Here is a 26,679-nt window from a genome sequence, read left to right as displayed (position 1 = left end):
CCAATAAGCAATGCATTGGAGCATTGATGCATGCCATTGTGGAGTGATGGGATATGGGTTTGCATCCTCAATATACTATACTGTTGATTACTTGACCTTGGCCATGTTGCTGTCGGAAAGTACTGAGCAGAATTGGAATGATTCTTTCATGGAAGGAAGACTGTTTCCCTACTGTCTCACACCCTTTTATGGTTGTTTCATATCGATGTAGACTTAGCTGTAGCTTGCCTTTCGAATTGTTTGTTTGCAGTTAATGCACTATTGAAGCAGACAAGAGATATTATGACCAACAGAACTTGTATGTTTTATATTATGATTGTCCAATTACTGAGGAAAATTAGACTTGCTTGTAATTACTTTGCAATAAATATATAACAAAAGAAAAATGTTGCTATATTGGCAGGTGTTTGAGGAGAGGGCAGCTTACTTTGAGAACCATGCTGCCAAACTTGGTGCTACAGCAGAGAAAGCTGCTGCTGTTGGAGCTGCAAACAAAAGCACAGTAGAAGGTATACAGACAGCTGTGAAATCTGCTCGAGAGTTAACACCACAGGTAGGTCTTTGTTAAACATTGAAAATCAGAATTGTTATTAATAAAGAGTACTTTTTTTAAAAAAAACTCTTCCAATAACACCCCCCCCCCCCAAATCTCCCCTTCCGTGCTTCTGTTCCATTTAAAGCTGCCTGATTCCGTTATTCATTTTAACTTAAATTTTTAGAAGAAGTGTTGCTGGCTTTGATTCTGACCTAGACGCATTTAAGTCACTGCTGACTGAGCACTTTGTCAATGTCACAATGTGGCCATTCTTTTCAAGCTGGAATGCCCCATCTAGTGGAATGAATGGAAAATGGGTTAAACTACTTAATGCCACGTGCAGCTGATTCAAATTTATTTTTAAAAGCTTTTTTCACTTTAAACATTTTATTTCCATCCCACAACAGTCAGCCACATTTTTCTAAATCTATCTTTTTGGCTTTGGAAGAGTAAAAAAAGCTATTAGCATAGTCTTTGCTGCGGTAATATTCAACTTGCTCCCAAACCTTTGAAAGCTCAGCTTGACTATTACTGAATTACTTGTACAGGTGGTTTCCGCTGCTCGTATCTTGTTGAGAAACCCTGGTAACCAGGCTGCCAGTGAACATTTTGAAACCATGAAGAACCAGTGGATTGACAATGTTGAGAAAATGACTGGTGAGCAAAAGCATTTGAAAACCTTAAGAGTTGAGCTGTACTGTTCTTGTGATTGAAACTGCGAAAGTCCATTGAGTAACTTTTTGCTCTGCTTCTTTCTGTCATTGGCTATCCTAAGTAGTAGTTACATAAACCAACCTTATTTTGAGCTTGAAGCCTTCATTGTGAAACAATATGTTGGCAAATGGCAATAATTTTGAGTCTAATCAGCTGCCTTTGTGCTTTGAAATATACTCCAATAGGGAAATCCTTAAAAAAAAACTAAACCGGTATATCAGGTTTAAGGTTAGGTTCATTGATCCTACATTCTCAACAGGGAGCAGTACTTGATAGAATAATCATTCAAGGAATCTGCGCCAAAGTGTTGTAATACAACCGTAGACCGATGCTCCCTTCGAGCATGGGTCTGCTGTGAATTTGCTGAAGTTAGCCATTAGTCTTCACCCTAAGAGAAATTGTTTCAAGTGCTTTTACCTCCATGCCTGCTTTGCAGAGAAAGTTGATGTAGTTGCACAAATCATCCGTTTCTCAGTTATTTGGAAGTTTTTTTTTCCTACATTTTAAAATAAAGCCCATTTCCCATCTTTTCTTACAGAATTATTGCAGGGTGGAGATTCGGGCCATAAACCCACTTCTTACAGCATGCTGTGCAGTCACTTTTTGCTAATCTTGGAGTAAAAATGCTCCTATAATTTTGTGGGATGACGTTCTGTATCGCTGCTATTAAGGATCACTTATTACAGTTCACTTCATCTCTCTAAATTGAAGAATTATGTCTACTTTGAGCATTTACTATTGACAAATGACAGTCTATTAATCTGAATTGGCAGTGTTTAACAAGTAGATTCCTAGTATGCTTTGTAAATATTAATTTACATCTATTCCTCCCCCCACTCTCTTAACTCCCTTTATAAGAGTTGTAGACCCATATACCTTATGATTAATTTGGTATGGGTCTGCTCCCAAATATCTGCTATTGATTCTGTTCAGATAGGTACCAGAAACTGTGGGAGAGCAGCCAGTGCTGACTCTGTTTTTAATTTTTCCTTCTCCAATCAGCACTTGCTGTCAGGAAATCAAACCTGCACCCCTCTACTACTGGGCTCGAATGCCTGTTTTCACCACAACTTAAACAATTATACAAATATTTAAATGCGCTAGATATAGTTACATTCTTCCATTTCTGTGCCACTGTGATACCCCAAATTTCTAGCTATCAAACTAGAAACCTCTGTTTTGAATGGGATGAGTTTTGGTAACAGCTTGAAATTCCGAATTATATTTGTTCAATTGCATGCAGGTAACACTGTGTAATAATTATCATATATAGGTTTGGTGGATGAAGCTATTGATACCAGGTCTCTATTGGATGCCTCTGAGGAGGCTATCAAGAAAGATATAGACAAGTGCAAGGTAGCTATGGCCAATGTACAACCTCAAATGCTGGTTGCTGGAGCAACAAGCATTGCACGTCGTGCAAACCGAATTCTTTTGGTTGCTAAGAGAGAAGTTGAAAACTCAGAAGACCCAAAATTCCGTGAATTGGTGAAGGCAGCATCTGATGATCTAAGCAAAACCATCTCTCCTATGGTAATGGATGCTAAAGCTGTAGCTGGGAACATTTCAGATCCTGGTAAGACACACTGATGTTTCAATGTTCATTTTTTACTTTCACTAGATTGTTGAATGTTCCTGTTTCATATATTGAGGATTGTCTTTTTGCATTGTTCTTGATTTTACCTGTTGTATTACAGACAGTTTATTCTGACATTATAGTTAATATTATTCACTCTCGTCAAGGGACAAGAGCTGTTGCATTCTAAGAATAGTGCTAAGGACCTGATGTTGAGTTGCGCAAGGTAATTTGTTTTGACTTCAGGCACTGATTCCCTTTAATTTCCCCCTCCCCACAACAACTTGATGTGATTTTGTTGAATTTTGGTGGTACTTCGCATCACAATTTGACATTTCAGGGCCAGTCAATCTTGTTTCTGGACAGTTTCTAAAATTTATTTGTCTAAATGTCAGCCTACATCAGTGCTGGCCTTTTTACTTCCAAGACTGATGCTTTTCAAACTTGCTATGGCCTGGAAGTTAGGGTAGTTTGCAGTTGAGTTAAATAAAAGTGACTGAACTGAACAGTGAGGTGTGACTTGTTTAAAATATATATTAAAGTTCATTTGTTATGATTTTACTTGCAGGGTAGTTTTTGTACATAAACAAAACTGCCAACTGTTTAAATTGAGGGGGGTGCGCTTTTCTGATTTTTGATCTTGATAATTAAATCATGGAAGCTTAGGTTAGGCTTGTGTATCTTTCAAAAATATGAATGTGTTTATTTAAAGCATTTTTCCAGCTTACTTGGTTCATTAAATCTGTGATTCTTACCTTAGGTTTGCAGAAGAGTTTCTTGGATTCAGGATATCGAATTTTAGGAGCTGTGGCTAAAGTTCGAGAAGCCTTCCAGCCTCAGGAGCCAGACTTCCCTCCTCCACCACCTGATCTAGATCAACTCCATGTATGTCTACATTTGGTATCTAACGTAACAGTAGAGGAGTGATATTTTGTTTTAGTTGTTTAAATAAATCATGTTACTACTGATGGTTTACAGAGAAAGCCATGTCATCAGGACGTTACGAAAATTATATCCACAATTTAATCAGATTTAGTTATCTGAATTCTTAAATAAAAATGGTAGGGAAGACTTTACTGCCGCCTTTGTTTCATATGAGCTTACTTATTATATGAGTGATACAAGTTATGTAGTTGATGTATGCAACTGAACATTTTGTTGCGAACATTGAATTTAATAATTCATATGTTTTAGCAGTAAAACTTCTAGTTTGGGGTATTAAACTTAAAACCCCTGATAATCTGAAACAGGTTACAGACCACACCAATGATGTGTTTATTATTAAAGGACAGTTATTGCAAAAAATCTCAGTGGAATTAAATGCCCCTTTCTTCTCAGAAGGCTATTTACCTAGTCTGAATATGGTGTCTTATAAAATTTATCCTTTGCTCTCCTGAGTCAATCTGAATGACATGATGAATCTGGACTGTCTTACACCTGCACATTCATCCTTAGTTGAGATTGTACTATTAAATCATCTGTTGTAAAGAAAATGGTGTCACACATTTTTTTAATGGGTTGGTCTACCATAAAGGCTAACTGAGTGGGCAAGAACATGGCAGATGGAATATAATGTGAAAAAATGTGAAGTTACCCACTTTGGCAGGGAAAACAGAAATGCAGAGTATTGTTTTTTAAATGGTGAGAGGTTGGGAAGTGTTGATGTCCAAAGGGACCTGGGTGTCCTTGTTCATGAGTCACTGGAAGCTTGCATGCAGGTGCAGCAAACAATTAGGAAGGCAAATGGTATGTTGGTCTTTACTTCAAGAGTATTTAAGTACAGGAGTGAAGATATTTTGCTTCAACTGTATAGCGCCTTGGTGAGACCACACCTAGAGTATTGTATACAGATTTGGTCTCCTTGCCTAGGAAAGGATATACTTGCCATAGAGGGAGCATAATAGAGGTTCATCAGACTGATTCCTAGGATGGCAAGGTTGTTCTATGAGGAGAGATCGAGGAGACTAGGCCTGTATTCTCTAGAGTTTAAACGAATGAGAGGTAATCTCGTTTAAACATACAGAACTCTTACAGGGCTTGACGAGATATATGAAGGAATGATGTTTCCCCTGGCTGGTGTGTGTGTGGGGATGTCCTAGAACCATGGGAACAGTCTCAGAGTAAGAGGTAGGCTATTTAACACTCAGATGAGGAGGAATTTCTTCACTCCAGAGGATGGTAAATCTTTGGAATACTCTACCTCAGAGGGCTGTGGAGGCTCAGTCATTGAGTAGGTTCAAGACAGAGATTTGATAGATTTCTAGATAGTAAAGACATCAACATCAAGGAATATGATATTGTGTGGGAAAAATGGCATTGAGGTAGAAGATCAGCCATGATCTAATTGATTGGTGGAGCAGGCTTGAGGGCCTACTCCTTCCCCCTATTTCCTGTGTTCTTATTGCACATAAATTAGTATGCTCTTTATTTAATGTCCTTAACTGATTAGGTTATGTCTCCCAACGTTTCCTAGTATTTTATTCTAATGTTGTGTAGCTGAACCCAAGTATGTAAGAAAGATAGTCAAAAATTTAGTATAGGTTATTTTCTACAGTTCAGTTGAACATAATAGTAAAGTTTCACAAGTTCTCGATTTCACGTTACTAAACTAATGGTGGGGGGAAAGGAGAAACTGATGTGCGCTGTGTGAAATTTCTTCTATTAACTGATATGCCTTGTTTTACTATGTATACTTAATGAATGATATATGGCAACATCTGACTGGGATAAAATATGTTAGTCAGCTGAAGATTATTTGATGGAGTGGAAGTATTATGTTGAAGTTTTGTTTATATTGAGCGTTCATTGCAATGTTTACAGCTGAATGATGAACCTGCTCCTCCCAAACCACCACTTCCTGAGGGTCAGGTTCCTCCACCAAGACCGCCGCCTCCTGAGGAAAAAGATGAGGAATTCCCGGAAATGAAAGCAGGAGAAGTGGTGAATCAACCTATGATGGAGTCTGCCAGGCAGTTACACGATGAAGCTAGAAAATGGTCTAGCAAGGTAAGAACTTGACTGGCCTAAGGAAGCCAAAGACAAATAAAGCCTGCTTAATACTTTGAGTTCAGATGTCAGTATCTATTTCTTGTATACATATCCTAATTTCTCATTTTTAGTTCCTGTCAGATTGTTGATATTTATTTGAAACTTAAATCATTTCCACACTTGAATGAACAGTTTCTCTAAGTCTCTCTTGATCCAAAACACTTGCTGATTTTATTTATATCCTCCTAGAATTATTTGAGCTATCATGAGTATATTGTTGCAATGAGTTTGCTTTGTAACCTATAGAACATTTGTTATTTCCTGGTATATCACATATAAAACTTCAGAAATGTCACTGCACACCAAGATTACAGCTCATAAACTTTGAATGATAATTTAAGCTCACCACTTTAACAGACAAGCTTAGTAGTTTTTGCCTATTTCATACAGAAACAATGCTTTCCATTGAAGATAATGAAACACACATTTTGAATAATCTATGAACGCAATGCATGATTCTTAGCAAGGCTAAAGTGCACATCCATGTTTGCTAGACTCAATTGTAGTCATTTGGAATACATTATTTCAATTAGGTGAGAACATGACAAAAAGAAACAACTTGTTTGGTTCATATTGCTCGTATCATTCCCCTTGAAAACTAGAGTAACACTGGGCATCATGGAGAAATGCAATACTAAGCTGGTGAAAGTGTTTTGCTAGGAGTAAGCAGCAAACAAACAGAGCAAATTGAATGGTAAATTATATTTTCAAAATAAATTGATGAACTTAATACTATAATTGTATAGTATAAGCTCATTTTCAGGACCTGCTGTAGGGCCAATTATATGGATGGATGACATGACAGTTGCCTGATCTGTAAAACAAGGCAGTGCTCTGTACCACAAAGCAATCATCTCTGCTCAGCACTTCAGTAGGCCGATTAATTACTGATCCTATCTTCATCCCACCTGCATGAATTGTTGATCCATTTGAAGGTATCTGCGTCATTGTCTAAACTTTGTGTTGTCCATCAACAGACTTTTGTGCCACTTGACAATCACTAATTCTAATATTTCCACTTGAGGATTGTCAACATGCTGGATTGGAGCCTGTATGATTAATGGTTTTAGAAACAGTATTGAATTTCATTCCTTCCCTTTATTCCAAGGATTACCCTAAAGCTGCGTTGAAACATATAACAGTTGTTGAAAATCATGGTTCTGCTATTTCACTGTAAAACCAATGTAACAAACAATGTAACACTAACCCACAGAAGAATCTTCCCAGTTAGATCCAACCAGATACCACTTGATAGGCTAGGTATTGAGTGGTCTTAATTTCTCAAGAGGAGATCTTGTGGCACTGCGGGTAGCATCCCTGCCTCTTGAGCCAGATGCTCTGGGTTCAAGTTCCATTCCAGGACTTCATGGGCAAAGGGAGGTGCGTTTGTAATACGGCCAACATACGCCAATGGCGGACAACAAGAGCAGGAGAGATTCCTGGTCAGCAATGGATACCATAGCTCCATGCTACAACATGCATGTAAAAGGTCTATGTTGCCATAGCAACTTGGACTCCTTGGGGGGCTGGTTGGCTTAGTTGGTTGGATGGTTGTTGATGATCAGATTGGTACCAATAGCACAGGGTTCGATCCCCATAATGTTGTAGATTTGGGACCTACTTTCTGGCCCTACCTGTGGTGGAGATTGCAACACTTTGGGATGGACCTGCCTTCAGGCAGAGAACTCAAGAGGAGGAATTATTTCTGCAGGGGGTTTCTGCTCCACTGGTTCATTTTTAAATGGCTTTTAGGATGTTGTCCTCTAATTGTGGTTTCAATATCATTTGGAAGAAAATTTTTCAGTGATGTTCTAATGAGCTATAATTTCCTGAGCTCTGAGATTCTTCTAATCTTGGAATGCCTCCAACAGCTGCTCACCCTTCATTTGAAACTCAACTTAATTCATATGTTTTGGTGGCAGTGAAATATTCAGCACATGTCTCTATCTCACTTGTGAAACACTCTTTTATTTTACTATGTAGCATGGAAATTGAAGCATCTCTATTCCTCTTTGTCTATCCACAAGATTTAATTCTCATTCTCATTCTGTGTAATTTCATTTATTTTCTCTGTGAGCTTTTGATCTGGGTATTCAAGTCCCTGTCATAGCAAAGTGCTTTGCTGGTATCAATGTCACTTGGAGACTCAACCCAGTGTAATACTAAATGGTATTTATGCTGTCCGTAAATGTCAACCAATTCTTTTTGCATATAGTTATCTCTTTATTCAATAAAAGAGATACTTCCAAGCTGAATTGAGGGTTTGTTTCCATATGTAGATGCACAGAAGAGTTCTGATAGTATACAAGAACTGTACTAAATCCCTTGTAAGTTCTTGTAAATACTTCTGTCAAAAGACCAAGAACCATAATCTGATAAAATAAGGTTTAATCGTCGACATTGTGGCACAGAAGGAAGTGTTCAGCTTGCTGTATCGACCACTACTTGTTGCTGTCTACTCTACTTCAGTTTTTCCCCTTTGTCCTATGCCCTGTTTATTTTCTTCCTTTTGAAAAGCTTGCTATGTTTTCCAGTTTGAGTTTTTGGGATAGTCTCAACATTTTTTAGGTGATAGCCTTAGCTCAGTGGTCACATTCACATTTGTGAATTGGTAGGGTGGGGATTCAAGCTCCACTCCAAAGACACAACATACTGTAGACTGACAGTCCAGTCTAGTACTGAGGGAGTGCTGCACCATCCAAGGTGCCGTCATTCAGAAATGATATTAAACCAAGGCTTCATCTGTATGGATATAAAAGATCCAATAGCATTACTTGAAGAAGAACTGGGGAAGTTTGCATGATGTCCTGGCCAACATTTATCCATCAAGCACAGTCAATGGAAAGCAGATTATCTGTTATATATTTTGTTTCTTTTTGTGAGATCTTGCTGCACACATTGGCAGTCACCTTTCTCTACATTGTGACAGTAATTACAATCAAAAATATCCAATTTTCCCTGAAGCACTTTGAGATGACAAGATTACGTAAGGTGCTATATAAACACAATCCTTTTACGTCCCTCCTTTCTATAACCTGAAGTGAGTTTCTCTAAGTGATAGCATTTGCAAAGCTAGAGTAATTCATAGACCTTCATAAAACATTATTTCAATCGAGGATGTGAATTGCTTTAATTTGGCAGATTCGGCTTCATGTATGCTCCTGTACAAAGAACTCAGTTGATGTCATTTTGTCTGCAATATGTTGTCAACCCCTATCATGTGAGTAGGTAACTGGTAGTAAATACAAGGAAAACTACTTTATAGGCTTGGAAGCCTCTTTCACACACTATACTCCCATTTTGCTTACCTGTTATTTGATGTAGTTTCAATGCTATTTTCTTTGGGTGGAGGAAAGTAAAGAGTTTTGTGGGGGGGAAAAAATTGGTATTTGAGTTTGGAAAGGGCTTTTTATACAATATAGAAATGGATTAGGAGGGTAATGTCTATATCCTGACAGACTAATATCATAGGTAGCAAAAATGTCATCTCTGAAATGTGTGTGGCATGCTTGCATGCATGTGTCTCCTCCCTGAAAAATAGAATATTTCTGTTCTTTTCTAACTGATCTTTGTGTGAAAGGTGCCTTTATTCAAAGAATGAATATGACCCTGTCAGGTAGGTCATCTTTCATTTTCTGTAATCTTGCTCGGAGTTGGTGGGGCAGGAGGGGGATCTTGTGCACAGTACTCATCCAGCCAAAAACACAGGGTGAGTACTGATTAATGTATACAAATTTTAGGGGGCCTTTATTGACCTAGAGGCTGAGACCATGAACTTCTGAGTATTAGTTTAAAGATTAACAATAAATTTAATAAAAATGGTACTTACAATGCAGTATGCATTGTAAATAGCTTTGCACAATCTATTATTAACAAATTCCCTATTATAAAAATTATTGCAAAAACAGAGATGGACAATACTTTATCTATAACTAATTGATTTGCAAATTTAATTCGTTTGGTGGTTGAATCTATCCATTTAAACTGTTAAAGTAGAGCTGAATAGGAGAATAGCTGAAGGAGGTGCTGTTCATCCAGATTTTTAAATAAATGTGTTATTCTTCATGTTCAATACAAATTAGTGACAGGGTTATTAAAAGTGGTCAAATTTAATTTTTTTGGCTTCTGAAAATGTTTCCTGCATATCTTTCTTTCTATCTTCATCAACTCTCCACCCTTGTTGGGTTATTCAGAAATGTCCTAGAGTAATAGAGCTGGTTTGTCTTATGTATATGATTCCAGTTTAACAATTTAAGGCCTTGCTAGGTGGGCAGCAAATTCTATGGGGCTCTTCATACGCAGAATGGGGAGTAGCACAACTGATGATATAAAATGAATGCTTTGCTATGACATTGTCCAAAATATGGGCATAAACCATACCTCAATGATTAGTGGTTCTACCAGTTAGAGATAGAGACTCTCAGCATCCCCTTGCTTCTCTGCAATCCAATCATGCTGGTACTAAGCCTTGGATACATGAGTATTGGCTTTCACTTCCAGTCTCCAGGTAATATCTTCTGGTAGCTTGTTGTGCCAAGTCTGAGTTTCCTCATGAGCTATGAAACAGATTATCTACTTCCCTTGTAGTTCAAGAGCCTACAAAGGGCAATTTGCATGTGCCACTACCTTGGTTCTCTCGATGTCCAAGTCATTTGCCAGCCTACTTATCACTAACTGCTTAAGACATGCCTTCAAGAGGTACTTTGACAAAGATGTATGTTTACTGTGAGGCTCACTCCCCATCAAGGGTTGAGTTAGTGTAACCACAGCCTGCCCTTGCAACCTGCAACTGTTTTTTTAAAAGTTTTGCAGCAAGTTCATTTCTCTGCTTGATCCTGAGATGGAGCTGCAAGGTTTGCTGGAGGAAGTCATTGTTCTGCATGCCTAGAATTTCTGAACCATGGAGGTGAAATGTTTGGACACTTGTCATTTACCTGCAAATTTAGTTGCATTGAGAGAAATGGTATTTAAAAAACATACAGACTAGAGTCGGAAAGATAAAAGTCCTAATTCTTATGAAGTATGATTTTTTTAATTGTCTTGGCTGGCTTAAGAGAACTAATTATGAACCATTAGATAAAAATTGTTCCTGTCCCCTCATGTTTTTTTTCCTGCTCCCTGGTCCCTGCTGTGTTTTCTGAGCTTATAATAGAATAGTAGGTTTTTGATTCTGAATGGTGGAATGTTCAATTTTCTTATGAATGGAACTTATTGTCTTGTTTTTGAATACGAGATCAAGAGCACCCTAATTAAATTTATTTGTTTCAGTAATATAGCGGGGATGGGATAATATACCTAAAGATGAGTTGGGGTTTCTATATTGAGGTGCAGTTTTTGTATTTAAATTTTGGTCAAATTTTCTCCTTCCAAATTGTTAAGATAAATATTGTAGGGAAAATGTCATTCTTTGGGACAGACTATTCTAGGACCCCGATATTAATGAGGAAGTGGGGTGGGTGTGGAGGAGCCTGGTAACGGGTAATGAATCTGACAAGCTCATGATGTTGATTTACAGGCAAGGTTTTGTCTAAATAAGTTTGAGCAGACAGCCATCCACAAAAACATTCTGCTTGTCGGCTGGAAGCAATTAGCAGTTGCAAGAGGGTACAGCCGGATTTCAGGAGTGGGATGGAGCGGTCCCTGGCAGTCAGTAGGAGGCCTTACTGGGAGGCTGATTGGAGGATGGCAGAAAGGAGTGGCTGGGGCAGTCTGAAGAGCTCCTTGTGAAACCTCAGGGGAGTGTTCCTGCTCCTCCTAGCCTGTAGGGAGGGGGGAAAAGGAACAAATCTTGACTCTGATCTGCTGCCGGGGATCCCTCATGCCTCAGTCACGTTCAGTGAAGTTAAAATCTCAGCACAGATGTCAACGGGATATGACTTCTTATTAGTTAGGCTCCCACCTGCTTTTTGTGAAAATCTCGTTGATGGCCTAATGTAGGTTCATTAAAAACTGGATGGGAATGGGCTGGTTTGCTTGGTCTTGATATTTTAATTCTTGCCCTCATGTTAGTGAGTGGCGGGCAGTGGGGTGTTATGGTGTTGTGGTTTGTTATAATTGAGGCCAAGGTGCCTAGATAAAACCTGTTTAAAGTTTGTCTGTTACTCACTGTTCAATTCCACTAAATCATGGGTAACTTTCCTTCACCAATTTATAAAAGCTTTCTTACCCTTGTCTTGACAACTATAATCTTTAATTTCATCAGGTTTGGCAGCATCTGTGGAAAGAGCAACAGAGTCCAATATGACTCTTCTTTGGAGGAGAGGTAGAAATGTGATGGGTTTTATGCTATTTTAAAAAAAAAGAGGGGAGGTCAGATAGTACAAAATGGAAGGCCAGGGATAGGTTAGAGGGTGGGAGGAATTAACTGACAAAGATGTCATGAAACAAAAGGAAAAGAGAGTGTTCCGCAAAGCAATCACCCAGTCTGCATTTGCTCTCCCCAATGTAGAGAAGACTGCACTATGAACAGTGAATACAGTATACTAAAGTGGAAGTCCTCCACTCAGTCCACAAGCATGACTCTGACCTCTGGGCGCTTGCCATTTTAATTCACCACCTTTTGTGAGCTTTCATGCTCACATTTCTGTCCTCAGCCTGATGCAGAGTTCCAATGAGGTCCAACACAAGCTTGAGAAACAGCACCTCATCTTCTGATTAGGCACTTTCTAGCCTTCTGGACTCAGTATTGAATTCAACAACTTCAGATTGTGAACTGTGTCCTCCCTTTTGATTTTTTTTGCCAATCTGTATCTTGTTTTCATGTTTTGCATTCATATAGTGCTGTCTTTTATTCTGCTATTAACACTTACTCTGGACTAATGTTTTGTTTCTTTATTGCAACCATTGCCACTATCTTTGCCTTTTGTTCCATGACACATTTGTCATTTAATCTCCTCTACCCTCTAACCTATCCCTGCCCTTCGCTTTTGTTCTTCCTTTATCAACAGCATAAAACCCATCACATTTTCCTTCTCTTCAATTCCGAAGAAAAGACATATTAGACTTGAAATGTTAACTCTGTTTCCCTCTCCACAGATGCTGCCAGACCTGCTGAGTTTTCCCAGCACTTTGTTTTTATTTCAAATCTCCAGCATCTGCAATATTTTGCTTTTATCTTTAATTTCATCCTTGTTTAATTAAAACATTAGCATCCTGTATGTTACCTGGGTTTCTTCCTTGTTATAGCAGCGGCTGGCAATTCTTGCACTCGGTTTGACCTTTTTGAATTTCTACTTTCTAACCTCTGTGCTAACCTCTTGCTCCCTAGTCCTTTAAGTATGTAACTTGTGATTATTCCTTGCATAACACTCCCTTATTGTCACATCATTCTATTGTTTTCCAGCACTCAATTGTGTATGTTTTGAATTCAGTTCCTAGTGTTGTGCATGCAACCACTGATCCTTCTTCAGACCATTGATTAACATCATTATGTTTTTTGTCTTTGTCCTTCTGTTTAGTTGTGCAAAAGGTCAAAAGCTGAGTCAGTGGATGTGCAGGAAAGTTTTTCAGCTTTTTGTTCTGTGGAAAAAATCCCTTCCCGCTCTTTCCCTTGGGCATGGTTCATCTGCTTCCATTAGTTAGCTGTAAGTTAAGTCACAAGCTAAAAATAGGCATATGTTTTCCCTTCCCAATTTTCCTACACACATTTTGTGTTTTCCTTTCCTACAGAATAAGAAGATACCCATTTACTAAAAGAACTCCGTTCATATTCTCTCTCCTTTTGTCTCTCCTACTAACTCTTTCACTGTCTTTCCATCCTCCCCTCTGCACTCGCTACCATTAAAGCCTGATGTGACAGATGAGGCAAGTGAAGCAATTGAGGCTGATGTAGATGTGTATGATGGTGATGATGATGATGACGATGATGTTGAGTTGACTCTTCCCTCTGACAATGAAGATGAGTACGAGCCTGAGCTACTTTTAATGCCTACAAATCAGCCAGTTAACCAGCCAATTCTGGCTGCTGCTCAGTCTTTGCATCGAGAAGCAAGAAAATGGTCTAGTAAGGTACTCCTCAGTTTTTCCCACTGGGCTGTTGGTTCGTGTGCATTCAGTCATTCAAAATATTGACCCATTTGCATCACTGTAGATTCTGGTTGGGTTTCATGAGCCTGAAGTAAAATGTTTGCCTGCATTCTTGAAGTACTGAGATTGGCTTCACAAGTTCCTCATCAATGTCAGCGGCCAATTAAGAGCTGACTTTGATGCATTTGGAGGCAATTTGCTCTCTTGCAAACTAAGTGTACCTAGGATCCCAATTGTTGACATTGAACATTGCATAGTCTCCATCACCTGTGAAGCCATAGATGACAGTTTCTGAATGACTTCCAGATTGTAAATATATTTTTATTTATTTTGTCTGTGCTGTTTTCTCCAAAGGGCTATAACTAAGATGGATATAAAAAACAAAGATTTGGTCTGGCAGTGGCTGTTAAAGGAAGACTGTCTGCAGAAAATCTTAAACTTTTTGAATAATAGTTTGGATTAGAGTTTCCTTTGGTGGAAGAGCTGGCACAGTGTATGCAACCAAAGAATATCAAATTTGTCTGTGTTTTCTTGGCTTCAGCTGTGCTTGACATTATTACTGTTAAGACCTTTTCAAGGTAGAAATTTAATTGTTTAGGCCTTAATCAAGTTCCATTTCATTCCAATCATCTGAAATATTTGGCTATTAGGAATTTTAGTTTTTTTAAAGTAATTTCCATTCTCTAAGTGAAGCAGACATTAAACTAAATTTTATCTTAATTGACCTTCGTTATAATTGAGATTATGTGATTATAATTGAAATTCAACCATACTTGATCTGTGATCCATGATGAATGCTTATCTGTGGCCTAGTAGTTGTAGCCTTGAATTAGGGAGAATTGTAAAAGGAAGTTTAATTTCCTGCTTTACTACTAAAATCATTTCACCAGGATAATTGCACTCCTCCTTCATTATTAATTTACATAACAGTCCAGAGACATTGAGATAATTGACACTGTCAGATTCAACAACCTTTAGTAATGCCAGCAAACATTTGCAGTTCGTAATGTCAAAATTCTGAAATGTATCTGTTTTTGAAATCTGCTGAACTACCCACTAACAAAGACAGTTTCTAGAATTTGAATGGGGGGCTTTTGTAATAATATTTATGGAAACTGGAGGTGTGCTTACATATTGGATTGCTTTCCTAATAATTTGCATACCCAGCAGCTTTAATAACAATAAAGATACTTAATTTCTATACCTTAGCCTCCCTGCAAACACTAAAACAAAATGTCAGAATCCTTCCATCATGACTGGAGATATTGCATGTTGCAGAGAAAACGATAGGCCTATGGAAATCATCTTTTTCACTGTGGTAATTGTACCTTTAAGGAATGAAGTGAATAGGTTTAAGACTTTTGTGTTATATCATATCATGTGACAGTGTGAACAAATCAGCTCTAAGCGCAGGGAACCTTACAGTGGGGGTTCTTCATTATGTACTTTGATTTACTTAGTTTGCTGCCTGGGAGTCTGTCTCGATCTTGCTTTACAATGCTTCGGTATGTGCCCTCCTTTATGGCAAAAATAGCACTCCTCCTCTTTAAAATGGCAAGTTTCAGGAGTACGATTGTTTCCACATCAGTAACAATTCATTTTCAGATTTGTTACTGAGCTGTTTCCTGTATTTATTTTAAATTTTTGGTTAGTAGGGACTGTTTCCTGCTTTGCGGCGGAGTCCCAGCTTTTTGCACCACACCCAGCTGTCCGTTCCCGCCCCAACTGGAAAACGGCGCAATTTTGTGCATCTTGTATAGCCTGCGTGTCCCATTCGGCACTTTCCATCACAAGCGCTATTTCCAATGCTTTTTTAAAATCAAGGTTTGCTTCAGTTAATAATCATCAACTTGTACACCACAGACCAAGTGATCCCTCAGCATATTGATTAAGATCTCCCCAAAATCACACTGTTCAGTCAGCTGTTTCAATTTCATCACATTTGTATCAATGGTCTCCCCCAGGGCTCTAACCCTTGAATTAAATCTGAACCTCTGCATGGTGACTGAGAATTTGGGTTGAAAGTGCTCCTCAAGGAGGTCTACCAATTCACCGAGATCTTTGAATTGGGGCATTTGGGGCCGTCAAATCTTGGGTTAAATTATAGGTTTTACTCCCAAAAATGCTTTGGAGAATTGTTCTTCTCTTCTCCTACCCTGTTATTTCCTTTGCCTGGAAATAGAACCTGAGGCATTCTACATATTGACACCAATTCTCCGTGGATGGTTCAAAGGGGACAGTCCTGCCAAAATATGGCATATATGGTGAGAATATGTTCCTTTTCTTCTGTTTTAACAAGATAATCTCAGTTTCTGGGCTAAGGACAACGCCGGACCTGATTTATCCTTGTCACCAGTTTGTTATGGACTTGATTTTCCAAACAGGTTTCTCATTAGAAACATCAAACTTTATTTAAAGGCTGCAGCAATAGGTACATGCTTCCATCAAGCTCCACAATTAGAAGAACCCCCACTCTATGATTTTCCGCTTAGAGCTGATTCATTCACACTGTTATGTGATACTGTACAACACAATAGGTCTTAAAACTATAGTCACTACATTCCTTAAAGCTACAATTACTACAGCCACCCGGCTGGGGAAAAAATCCTTTTACAGCTAATTGCTGCCATTCTCAGCTGGATGATGATTAGGCTCTACCTCATTCATGTTTTAAGTTCTGATCCCCTCTCAGTTCATTGGCAACTTGCCAGGCACTCATTTAAGAGATATATAGCAGAGTGCTTGGGTATTAGGCTGAAATGTAGTGGCTCTCTGTAATAAGCTTATAGGATAGGCAAAAATCCAAACTCCATTAATTTCAGTACGGAACAAAACTACAGTAGGTTGATTTGAGAATTTCAGAAAGTTGACCTCAGTATTATAAGGCAAGTGTTAAATATAAATATAAGCACCTTTGGATGTTGTGCTATGTAAAAGGTGCTCTATAAGTGCAAGTGGTTGTTGTAAATTTAGTTTCAAACTTTGATTTTTCAAAGGATTATGCAACATAAATATGAATCTTCTGCAACTGTGCAGCACTTTTTAATCTAAAAGTTTAGCCTTTAAAATACATAATAACAGACATTCTTCCTTTCTAGATTGCAGTTTTACTAACGACTATTGTTGGTGCCATTGAATGAAGTGTTGTTTCTTTCTAGATTTACTATGAACTAATGACATTTACCTGAGTGTGTTAGAGCTAAAAGCTTTTGATTAACTCTAGCTACAATAACATAATTATTGATTTTCCTAACATTGGATCTACTTATTGCAGTTCTTGAGTATGCACATTTAAATGCCTGATCTTGTTTTCAATCACATTGTTACATTTTAAAGCAAATAGTTTGCAGTGTGATTATTTACAAAATGTTTGAATTTTTTTAAACATTGAATATCAGTTTAGTTTTAGTGATGATAGCTGTTGGCCTGTTAAAACATTTATATCAATAAACTTGAGTTGAAGGATTCCGTTTTTCTTTGAAGTCTGAACTTCATTATATCTTCTGAATAAATTTTCTAAAAGGATGTTGCAGTGCAGCTGTCAATCTGATCCTTCAATACCAATATTATTTACCTAAATATAAGACTACCAAACTTAATTCAATTCTTGTGATTGTGTATGTTATTATCCCTTCTGGAACATGTGAGCTTTATTTTTTCAAATTTGAACCATAGAAACCATTGAAATAAATCACTGGTTTTCTTGAAACACCTCACCTTTTACAATGCTGTGCCCTTGACAATACTGCTGTTGGTGGAAAGCTTATTTTGCATTAATTATTTCTTCTCATAAAATTAATTAATGTGGGAACCGGCAATCAGTATTTTGAAAATGATGGGAGAATGCGTGAAGGTTATGCACTAACAGTGCCTATGCAGGACATTCTGAATCCAGCGCATAGCCAATGATCATAATTAGAGGAACTTTTTTTTAAACTTGCAAATTCAAGTAGCAAATTAGGATTTTTTTAATATAAAGCGGAGGTTAGTTGGGATAGGGAATTCTTTACTGGAAACAGAAATGGAAGCACACTATCTTTAAAAGCCAAAAGCTATAAAATCAAAGAAAAGTTTAAGCTTTGAAGAAATATGCCCAAGTTACTTTTGTGAGAGCCAGCATATGTGACTCCTCATTTAGCACACAGTTAAACATTTGAGTTTTTATTTTTTGACCTGGCTACTGGGATTTTTAATATTTATTTTGTCTTAATTCTGGAGCTCTACCTTCAGTTGTTTAGTGGAAGAACAAACTATCTAAATTGGAGATTTGAAAGTAAGCTTTATCACTTAGAGTGTTTTTAGATGGTCATAGTTTGTTTTAAATCTATTACCTTTAACTTCTAAAGTTGCCCCCAAACTGGCAATTGCTTTAAATTATGCAGCTCCAAAAATTGAAATTATTTATTCTGAATACAGTGATGAAATGGCCTTTACTTTATTGGATGTGTTCCGTATCCTTTGCCCACTTCAGGCCCTGAACCATTGTGTCCTGAAAGCATTCAATCCCTAAAACTCATAGTTTTCCTTTTACAGTATACATTCCAAGTTTTCCTAATGACTTGGTGGCCTTACCTAGTGAGTAGTATGCAAGACATGAAGGTTCCAACTTTGATTTACTGCTGTGGTGATTTAAGTGACGAGCAGTGGCAGAAGTAGGCTTCATATTTGTCTCTGCACCCCTGGATAGAAAGGAGACAACAGTCTAGGTTTCCAGTATCCAGTAGCCCTTGCTTACAGTGGGTAATACAGCTTGGCTGTTATGTTGTGATGACCGAATGTGGTGTGCTGACATTCGGGGCCGGGGTGGCACATGACTAATGCACGCTCCATTTAGTTTTCTTTGGGCCTAGAGAGGCATAAACAGTGGTCCTTAAAATGACTGCTGAAGGCCATGAGGAGGAGGAAAGTTTTCTTCACTTACCTGAACTTGCAAGAAAGGGAAGCAAAAGATTTCTTCCTGTCCCCACAGCACTGATATAAGCCACTGCCAGCTTGTGAACTCCCACCTACTGTAAACTTCTCCAGCTCCCCAACTCCCATACCTATCTACATGACGGTCCTGCCAGTATTGCAGCCAGCTCAAATGTTTAATTCCAAACCATTGAGCTGCATCAGGATACCTCACTCAACTCTGGATTTTGTTGATTAAATGCAGCTGAGGTCAATTGCTGAATTTAACACAGGTCTTGTGCCATCCTGGACTGGTACAGGGATGGATCACTCTGTTGACTTGCCACCTGCTTTGGATGCATCCAGTTCTAGCCAGTTGACTCTATGTTAGGATAAGATTATATTGATGTTGACTGCCCCCAGCTTCCTTGCCAAATACCACCATTGTTATGCAATCGTCAATTCTGAGTCTTGGAGGCTATGTGACTGAAGAGCCCCTGAGAATTTCAGATAACTGACTTGGCCTTGGCTCATGTTCATATACAGCAGTTTGCTGCATTGTCAATGGACAATGTTCAGAGATGCAGGCCTGGCCATTTTTTCCCCTTTTCTTCAGTCTGGGTAATTAAGGCTAACTGTACCACAGCAGCATTGCCATTAACTAGGTGAGCTAGCTATGCACAGATGGAATCAAATCTATGATGCTGCTGTTTTTTATGGCTCAGCTGATCACCAGATAAACTTGTGCTGTCCAGGGAGTTGCACTGTTTTAGAGTGAAATTTCTAAATATAGGTACTTTTAAATTTTGGATGTTGTAGTAAAAAGTGCTTTTTATTTCTCATTGTACAAAATATGGAACCAACCAGGGAACAGGCTATTTTACACCTGGCAATTTCTAATGAGGCAGGATTAATTAAAGATCTCATAGTAAAGGATCCTTAAGGCAAAGTGATTGTAACATAATAGAATTTGAAATTCAGTTTGAAGGTGAGACACTTGGGTTTGAAATTAATGTCTTAAACTTAAATAAAAGCTTTCACAAAGCTATGAAGTCAGAATTTGCTCAAGTAGACTTGGAAAATAGTTAAAAGGTAAAACGTTAGACAATGAAGATAATATGGCTGGCATATTTCATAACTCAATAAAGATATACTCCATTGCAAATGGAGAAGGTTGAACCATCTGTGGCTCCCAAAGGAATTTAAGAATTGTATCAATTTGAAATAAAAGGTGCACAATGCTGCAAAAATTTGTGGTAGGCCAGACTATTGGGACAATTTTAATAACTAAATTTAATAAAGGACAACTTGTTTTAGGAAAAAGAAAGAGGGGGGTTGGAGAAATTAGAATATAAGAGTATACAGCAAAAAATGTGATATAGGCACTAAGACAGTAAAAAGGAGGGGAGTAGCTAAAGTAAATGTTGTCCCTTAGAGGATGATACTAGGGAATTAATAATGGGAAACAAGGAAATGGCAGAGACTTGGAACAAGTTTTTTTATATCTATCTTGATAGTAGAAGACAAAAAGCATCCCAATAATAGTGGAAATTCAAGGGCAAATGGGGAAGGGGAAAATAATCACGAGAAAAGTTACTAGGTATACTAATGAGATGAAACACTAACAAGTTCCCTGGACCTGATGGCCTGCATCCTGGGGTCTTAAAAGAAGTAGCTGCAGGGATAGTGGATGCATTGATTGAAATCTTCCAAAACTCCCTCGATTCTGGAAAGGTCCCACCGGATTGGAAAACCGCAAACGTAATATCCTTATTTAAGAAAGGAGGGAGACAACGCAGGAAACTATAGGCCAGTTAGTCTAACATCTGTCATTAGGAAAATATTAGAACCCATTATTAATGAAGTAGTAGCTGCATATTTAGAAAATTATAAAATAATCAAGCAGAGTCAACATGGTTTATGAAAGGGAACAATCGTGTTTGTCAGTTTGAGGATGTAACAAGCAGGGTGGATAAAGAGGAACCAGCTGATGTAGTGTATTTGATTTCCAAAAGGCATTCGAAGAGGTGTCATACACAAGGTAAGAGCTCATGGTGTTGGTGTGATATATTAGCATGGATAGAGGATTGATTAACTAACAGGAAACAGAGAGTCAGATTAAATGGGTTGTTTTCAGGTTGGGTGTCCCATTTAAGATGGAAATGAGGAGCAATTTCTTTGAGGGTTTTAACCTTTGGAATTCTCTACCCGAGAGAGCAGTGGAAACTGGGTCACTGAATATATTCCAGGCTGAGTTGGATAGATGTTTGATTGGCAAGGGAGTCAAGAGTTATAGGGGGCAAGGAAAGAAAGTAGAATTGAGGACATCATCAGATCAGCTAGGATCTAATTGAACGATGGAACAGGCTTGAAGGGCCAATTGGCCTACTACTATTTCTTATTTTCTTCTCATGGCTGCAGCAGTATACCTCTGCTATTTTTGTAATAACTGAATTTTTAAAAGTTGACATGCTACTGTGCTTCACAATGGAATACTTTGTAGTTAATTAGAAAAAAGCTGGAAAGTTATTTTGTTTGAAGCTTTTTTTAACTATCAGTATACCACTACATACTTGAAAGTGCACAATGTCACCCTTACCACTTTTGAAAGTTTGGGTTGTAATAAGATTCATTAGTCTTTCCATTAAGAGCATTGCAGGCACAGTTTTCAAAACTGGGCAAAAATTAAGTTTTGAAAATTGTTTATAAAGCATGAGCTAAAATTTGATTAAAATGCATGACTTGCAGGATTAGAATTTTTTAAATAAATTTCCAAACTAATATGTAGCATAGAATCCTTGCTGACTGAGTAGCTGCAGACTAATCAATTAAGTCAATCGTATAAAATGCAGCGTCCATTAGGACAGCAACCTGGATTGAGACTATGTATTTAATTATTTTTCAGAGAAGTAAATATATAACCAAATTGAACTTTGATGTGACAAATATTTAACGCTGGACGTGATTCATTCATTCATCAGGGTAATGACATCATTGGTGCTGCAAAGAGGATGGCCTTATTGATGGCAGAAATGTCACGACTGGTGCGTGGTGGCAGTGGAAACAAACGTGCCCTTATTCATTGTGCTAAGGACATAGCTAAGGCATCTGATGAAGTGACACGACTGGCAAAGGAAGTTGCCAAACAATGTACTGATAAACGAATCAGAACAAACCTTCTACAGGTATGGCTGAACGGAAGTTTTGGGATAATAATTCATTCTGTAGGTGGGACTTTATTTAAAAAGTGCTTTTACACACAATCAAGTTACACAAGTTCGTCTTGGAAGAATGTGATAAATGGCCAAATTGTCGGCATAAGTGAAACCTTTCAGACAGAAAAGAATCATTCATAGAATCTTATTAATTTTCTGTTGACTAAAGCAAGGATGTGCAATAAATAAACCTTGATGGTGTCATCTACAAGAACAAGAAAAGAAACCTGAGTGCAGTTGGTAGTTTGCTGTATTTTCTTTGTTCAAATACTCACTTTCTTCTCTTGATCACAGGTCTGTGAACGTATCCCAACTATTAGCACACAACTTAAAATTCTCTCTACTGTCAAAGCTACAATGTTGGGGCGCACTAACATTAGTGAGGAGGAATCTGAGCAGGTGAGCCAATCTTAAAATTTGTGAAGCCTTGTTCAAACCCAGTGTAGCCTGTTTATTTTAATGTTATATTTGGGAAAGAGCTTTGTGTTATATAATTGTCACTTTGAACCCAAGCACTGGTTAATACTTCAGTCTCCTAAATAGGCCAAGATAAGTTTTGTTCGATCTTTCTTGACTTGTTAAGCAGTGCACTCCCTGAATGAAACTGAGACACCATAAAAGGGTAAAAAGTATGTTTCTTGAAACAGGGAACAAATAAGTCAAATCAACCAAATCGCTGTTTGTAGGCAATGTGGATACAGATGCGTATAACTTTATCATCATTGGTGTGCTTTAATTGGTTTCCTTCATTAAAATGGTGTCTAATTGACCTCATTCATTATTATCCACAAAAGCTGTTTAATTGGATTATTTTTGTATAAATTGTGAGACTAAGTTGCGTGCAATAGTAGGTATTTTGTTATACATGGGTGCAGTAATTTGTGACAACATTTAAACTTGTATTTGATTAAAATGATCAAATTTTATCTGTTCTTTCTCTGCTGATTTGGGATTTTTAATAGCATTAAACAATACTGAAGTTGACAGTTGTTTTTCCTTGATTTAACAGCAAGCATATTTATAATCGAATGAATGTGTATGCTACATGTGTATGTAATCTGTAAATTCTTATTGCAAACTTTTGCATGTTTATATGACAATTCAATTTTTCCTGTCAGGCTACGGAAATGTTGGTTCATAATGCTCAGAACCTGATGCAGTCCGTTAAGGAAACTGTGCGAGAAGCAGAGGCTGCTTCCATTAAGATCAGAACAGATGCAGGATTCACGCTCCGTTGGGTTCGGAAAACTCCATGGTACCAGTAAACCAAGAGGATTGCCTGGTCCAATCCATTTTGGTGCAGAAGCAGAGAGAATTTCTCTTGGATCAACAAAATGTTCTACATCTACTGGGAGTGTAAAATGAATCAGAATGGCAGTGCTATTTTAGTGTTAACATAATTTTTATAATTCACAGCATTCACTACTAACAAAATCTTTGATATTTAACAGTTATAATATTCATTTTGTGTGTACAATACTTCTACCAGAATTATAAAATTAGCTGAATATTGAAAAATGGCTTTGTTTACTTCTGCTTCAGTTTTTCTCAAATCACACTTTAAGAACAGTGTATTGCTTCAATATCTGTTCCCAATTTATCCCTACTAGGCAGAATGAATCATACTTTTCATTTGAAATACAATTGACATAGAAAAGTGACATCTTCTCTATGTCCTGCCATTCACAAATATAAAGGACTGCTGTATGTCAATAGATAAAATGTATGGCTGTAACCTATGACCAGTTTAATATAATACCAACAGTGCTTTCTTTTCAAATGGGAATATTGTACAACATTTTGGGGGCAACTTATGTACACTATTTTTCCGGGTGCCACATGTTTGATCTATTTCGACCCTGCAAGTTGTCTTTTTGTTCAACACTATTACAGACACTTCATATGCTTGCTGTGGGTGGAGCTGGATGGTTGGACAGCTATACTGTGGCAGAGTATATGCTTAGCTGGTTAAAAGATTTGTTTATTTCCTATTTCTATTCTTGCAATCCTTGAGCATGGATTCAGTTGCTAAGCCAAAGACTGTGTATGCTAAATTTATTTTAAGAATTGGTATAGTTTATTGAGAGATGTGCTGCCAATCATGGAACATGGAAATGTATTTGGCCTGATGCTCTTGAGTACTAGTAATTGAAGAGTACGTGATTGTTAAACATGAATACACAATTTATGTGCTCAAATACTGGCTCAGTACACTGTCCTTAAGATTAGGCATGATACTCCTTTGGATACTTGTAGCTGTTACAATCAAGGACTTGATAAGGAATTATCTGTTTCCCAACTAGACAACATTACTTAATTTGAAATCTACATTATTGTGATCTTAAGTCTGGACTAAATATGCGATGGTTTATGAAAAATTTATTGACAAATGAAAATCTGTTTTGCTAGTTAGTCGATAAGAAAGTGACAAACTTTCTGCTTTTTAACATGGCTACATTTGAATATAAGATAATGGTGTATAAAATGCTGTTTGGGAACTAAATCAGAATGTAATTTGGGTCGGTTGGTTTCTGTGCAAAGAAATGAGAGCAGGTTAAGTCTTTGTAAGCTAAATTGGTTGTTCATAATATTTTTTAAGATATATTGAATCATTTCTGGAATGAAGAACTTTTTATTTACAAGCAATTAACTTCCAAGTAATGGGTATTTTAATCGAAAACATATAAATGCACAATTGCTTCACAATATATTGTTTAATTTTGCATTCATCCATACCTTCCACTGGGACCTGAATGAATGAGTGTTTCAAAATTTACAGATTTGTGTATGCGTGTATTCAATAAGTACTGTCCTGCACTGCCAATATGCAATTATCTAAAATGGGTATTATTTCCATACCATAAGTTGTCAAAGTATTAGAATATTCAAATGATTAAAAATCCCCAAAATATATTTCTTCCATATTTAAATGATTTTCAATAACTGCTCTCAAATTCAGCAGTATTTGTTGAAATTTGTTATTTTCCAACATGAATCTTCGCAGACAAGATTTTAAAAAATATATTTGTTGCAAATTTGAGATTGGGTATAGAAAAACATGGAAGATAATTTTAAGAAACATTATTATTGGTGTTATTTAGACTTAGTTATGTACTTGCATACTTTTATGAAAACTGATTAGTTACATCCATAATTGACTTCTCATGCACGTGAAAGTTGTAGCCTTACTGTACCGAACACATTTTTAAAAAAATCGCATAACCAAAGGGATGAGAAGCAAAGCTTTCTGCCATGGCTGCAATTCTTAAGGAGTTGACACTTATTTATCTTGCCACAGTTGGCTTTGAGAGCAGGCTAAATATAGACCATGATTGCAATTGAGTTACAATAGTATTTTAATTATCCTGAGAGGATCAAAACTGCAGAATGCAGGTGCTTAGTTATTTAATAGTTTGAAAATTGCAGTCACAATTAAGTTTTTTTGTTGCCAGCAGCTACAAACTCTTCAACGTTTCAATCACATGGAGTTTTTTTTTTTAATGCTTTCATGGGATGTGAGCATTGCTGGCATGGCCAGCATTTGTTGCTCATCTCTAATTGACCTTGAGACTGCTGCAGTTCAAATTGAAAGGTTAAAAGAAATCTTGGAACTATTCTGTCAACCCTAATTCTCCCTCCAGCCCATCAGATGGCAATTGTGAATATCATGTGACTGCATGTCAATCATTCACACTAAAGAATCATGGGTATAATGAAATGTACTGTATCTAACGAGTAATCTTGAAATTTTCTAAGTAGCAGATAGCCTTAATGCATGATATTACTGCAGCTTTAATGTAAATATGGAAAACGTTACAACATTAAGAGGAAGTCATTGCTTTCATTAAAAATGACTCTTGCTGAAGAATATTTACTCATCTGTTTATTTGGCTACTTGAGTTATCAGAGCATTTTGTGATTCTAACAACGTCTGTTGACTCACCATTTTAGTATAAAGCCTTTCTATACTTAAATACATGTTATGGCATGTGATCTTTACACTGGATACTGTGAATCCTTAAACATATTTGATCTAGTTTTGGAACTAGGAATATGTTCAGACTCCCATGTCCAGTTTCAGTGGAAGACATTAAAAAGTGGAGATAAAACTTTATAATTATGGTACACTCTTTAAAGTCCTTTGCCATACAAATGATATATTAAATATGGTGATGTGGGTGGAACAAGTTTTCCATTGGAAATGGCAACTTGTATTTAGTGTTTGGGCTAGATTTTTCATTGATTTGATGTGGATCACTTTGATTATAATTGAGAAAGATGCCTCAGTAATGACAGATAAAAAGAGCCATGCAATAAAAAGGATTCGCTAGAACTTAGCTCAAAAGTAAGACAGTCCCTATGATTGAATCAGGAACCATAAACTGCTTTCACCAGTGAAGAGTATTTATAAAACCTAGAATACTTAACTGTATGGTAACTCTGCATCTCATGGAGTTTTGTATTTTACAAAGAATATAAACGATTCAGAGAAATATTGGCTATAACCAGGATTTATAACTGTTTGAACTAAATTTGTCATTAGCTGCATTATAAGTACCTGCATTTTTAAATAAAGTATTTTGTAACATTTTGTTTGTTTATTGTCATCTCCTTCAGTTGAATACAGTCTGTTGAATTAGAATCCAGCAGATAAACATTTAAGATTAATAACTTAA

At 37.2% G+C, this 26,679-nt stretch overlaps 1 protein-coding gene across 2 annotated transcripts in view; it reads left to right on the top strand.

The window, feature by feature from the left end:
- Positions 1–26,594, top strand: part of LOC121270755 (vinculin) — a 129,900-nt gene extending 103,306 nt beyond the window's left edge. For both annotated transcript variants that reach the window (XM_041176153.1, XM_041176151.1), the window contains 8 exons: positions 404–553; positions 1,084–1,192; positions 2,523–2,825; positions 3,586–3,710; positions 5,646–5,831; positions 21,770–21,973; positions 22,298–22,402; positions 23,122–26,594. In XM_041176153.1, the coding sequence (XP_041032087.1) occupies positions 404–553; positions 1,084–1,192; positions 2,523–2,825; positions 3,586–3,710; positions 5,646–5,831; positions 21,770–21,973; positions 22,298–22,402; positions 23,122–23,268 (1,329 nt within the window). In that variant the 3' untranslated portion in view covers positions 23,269–26,594. The remainder of the gene's footprint in view (positions 1–403; positions 554–1,083; positions 1,193–2,522; positions 2,826–3,585; positions 3,711–5,645; positions 5,832–21,769; positions 21,974–22,297; positions 22,403–23,121) is intronic.
- Positions 26,595–26,679: the final 85 nt, after the last annotated feature.

The sequence above is a fragment of the Carcharodon carcharias genome, chromosome 28 (assembly GCF_017639515.1).
Source record: "Carcharodon carcharias isolate sCarCar2 chromosome 28, sCarCar2.pri, whole genome shotgun sequence".
NCBI lineage: Eukaryota > Metazoa > Chordata > Chondrichthyes > Lamniformes > Lamnidae > Carcharodon > Carcharodon carcharias.
Note: the sequence above shows the minus strand (reverse complement) of the source record. Positions and strands in the feature narration are given on the sequence as shown.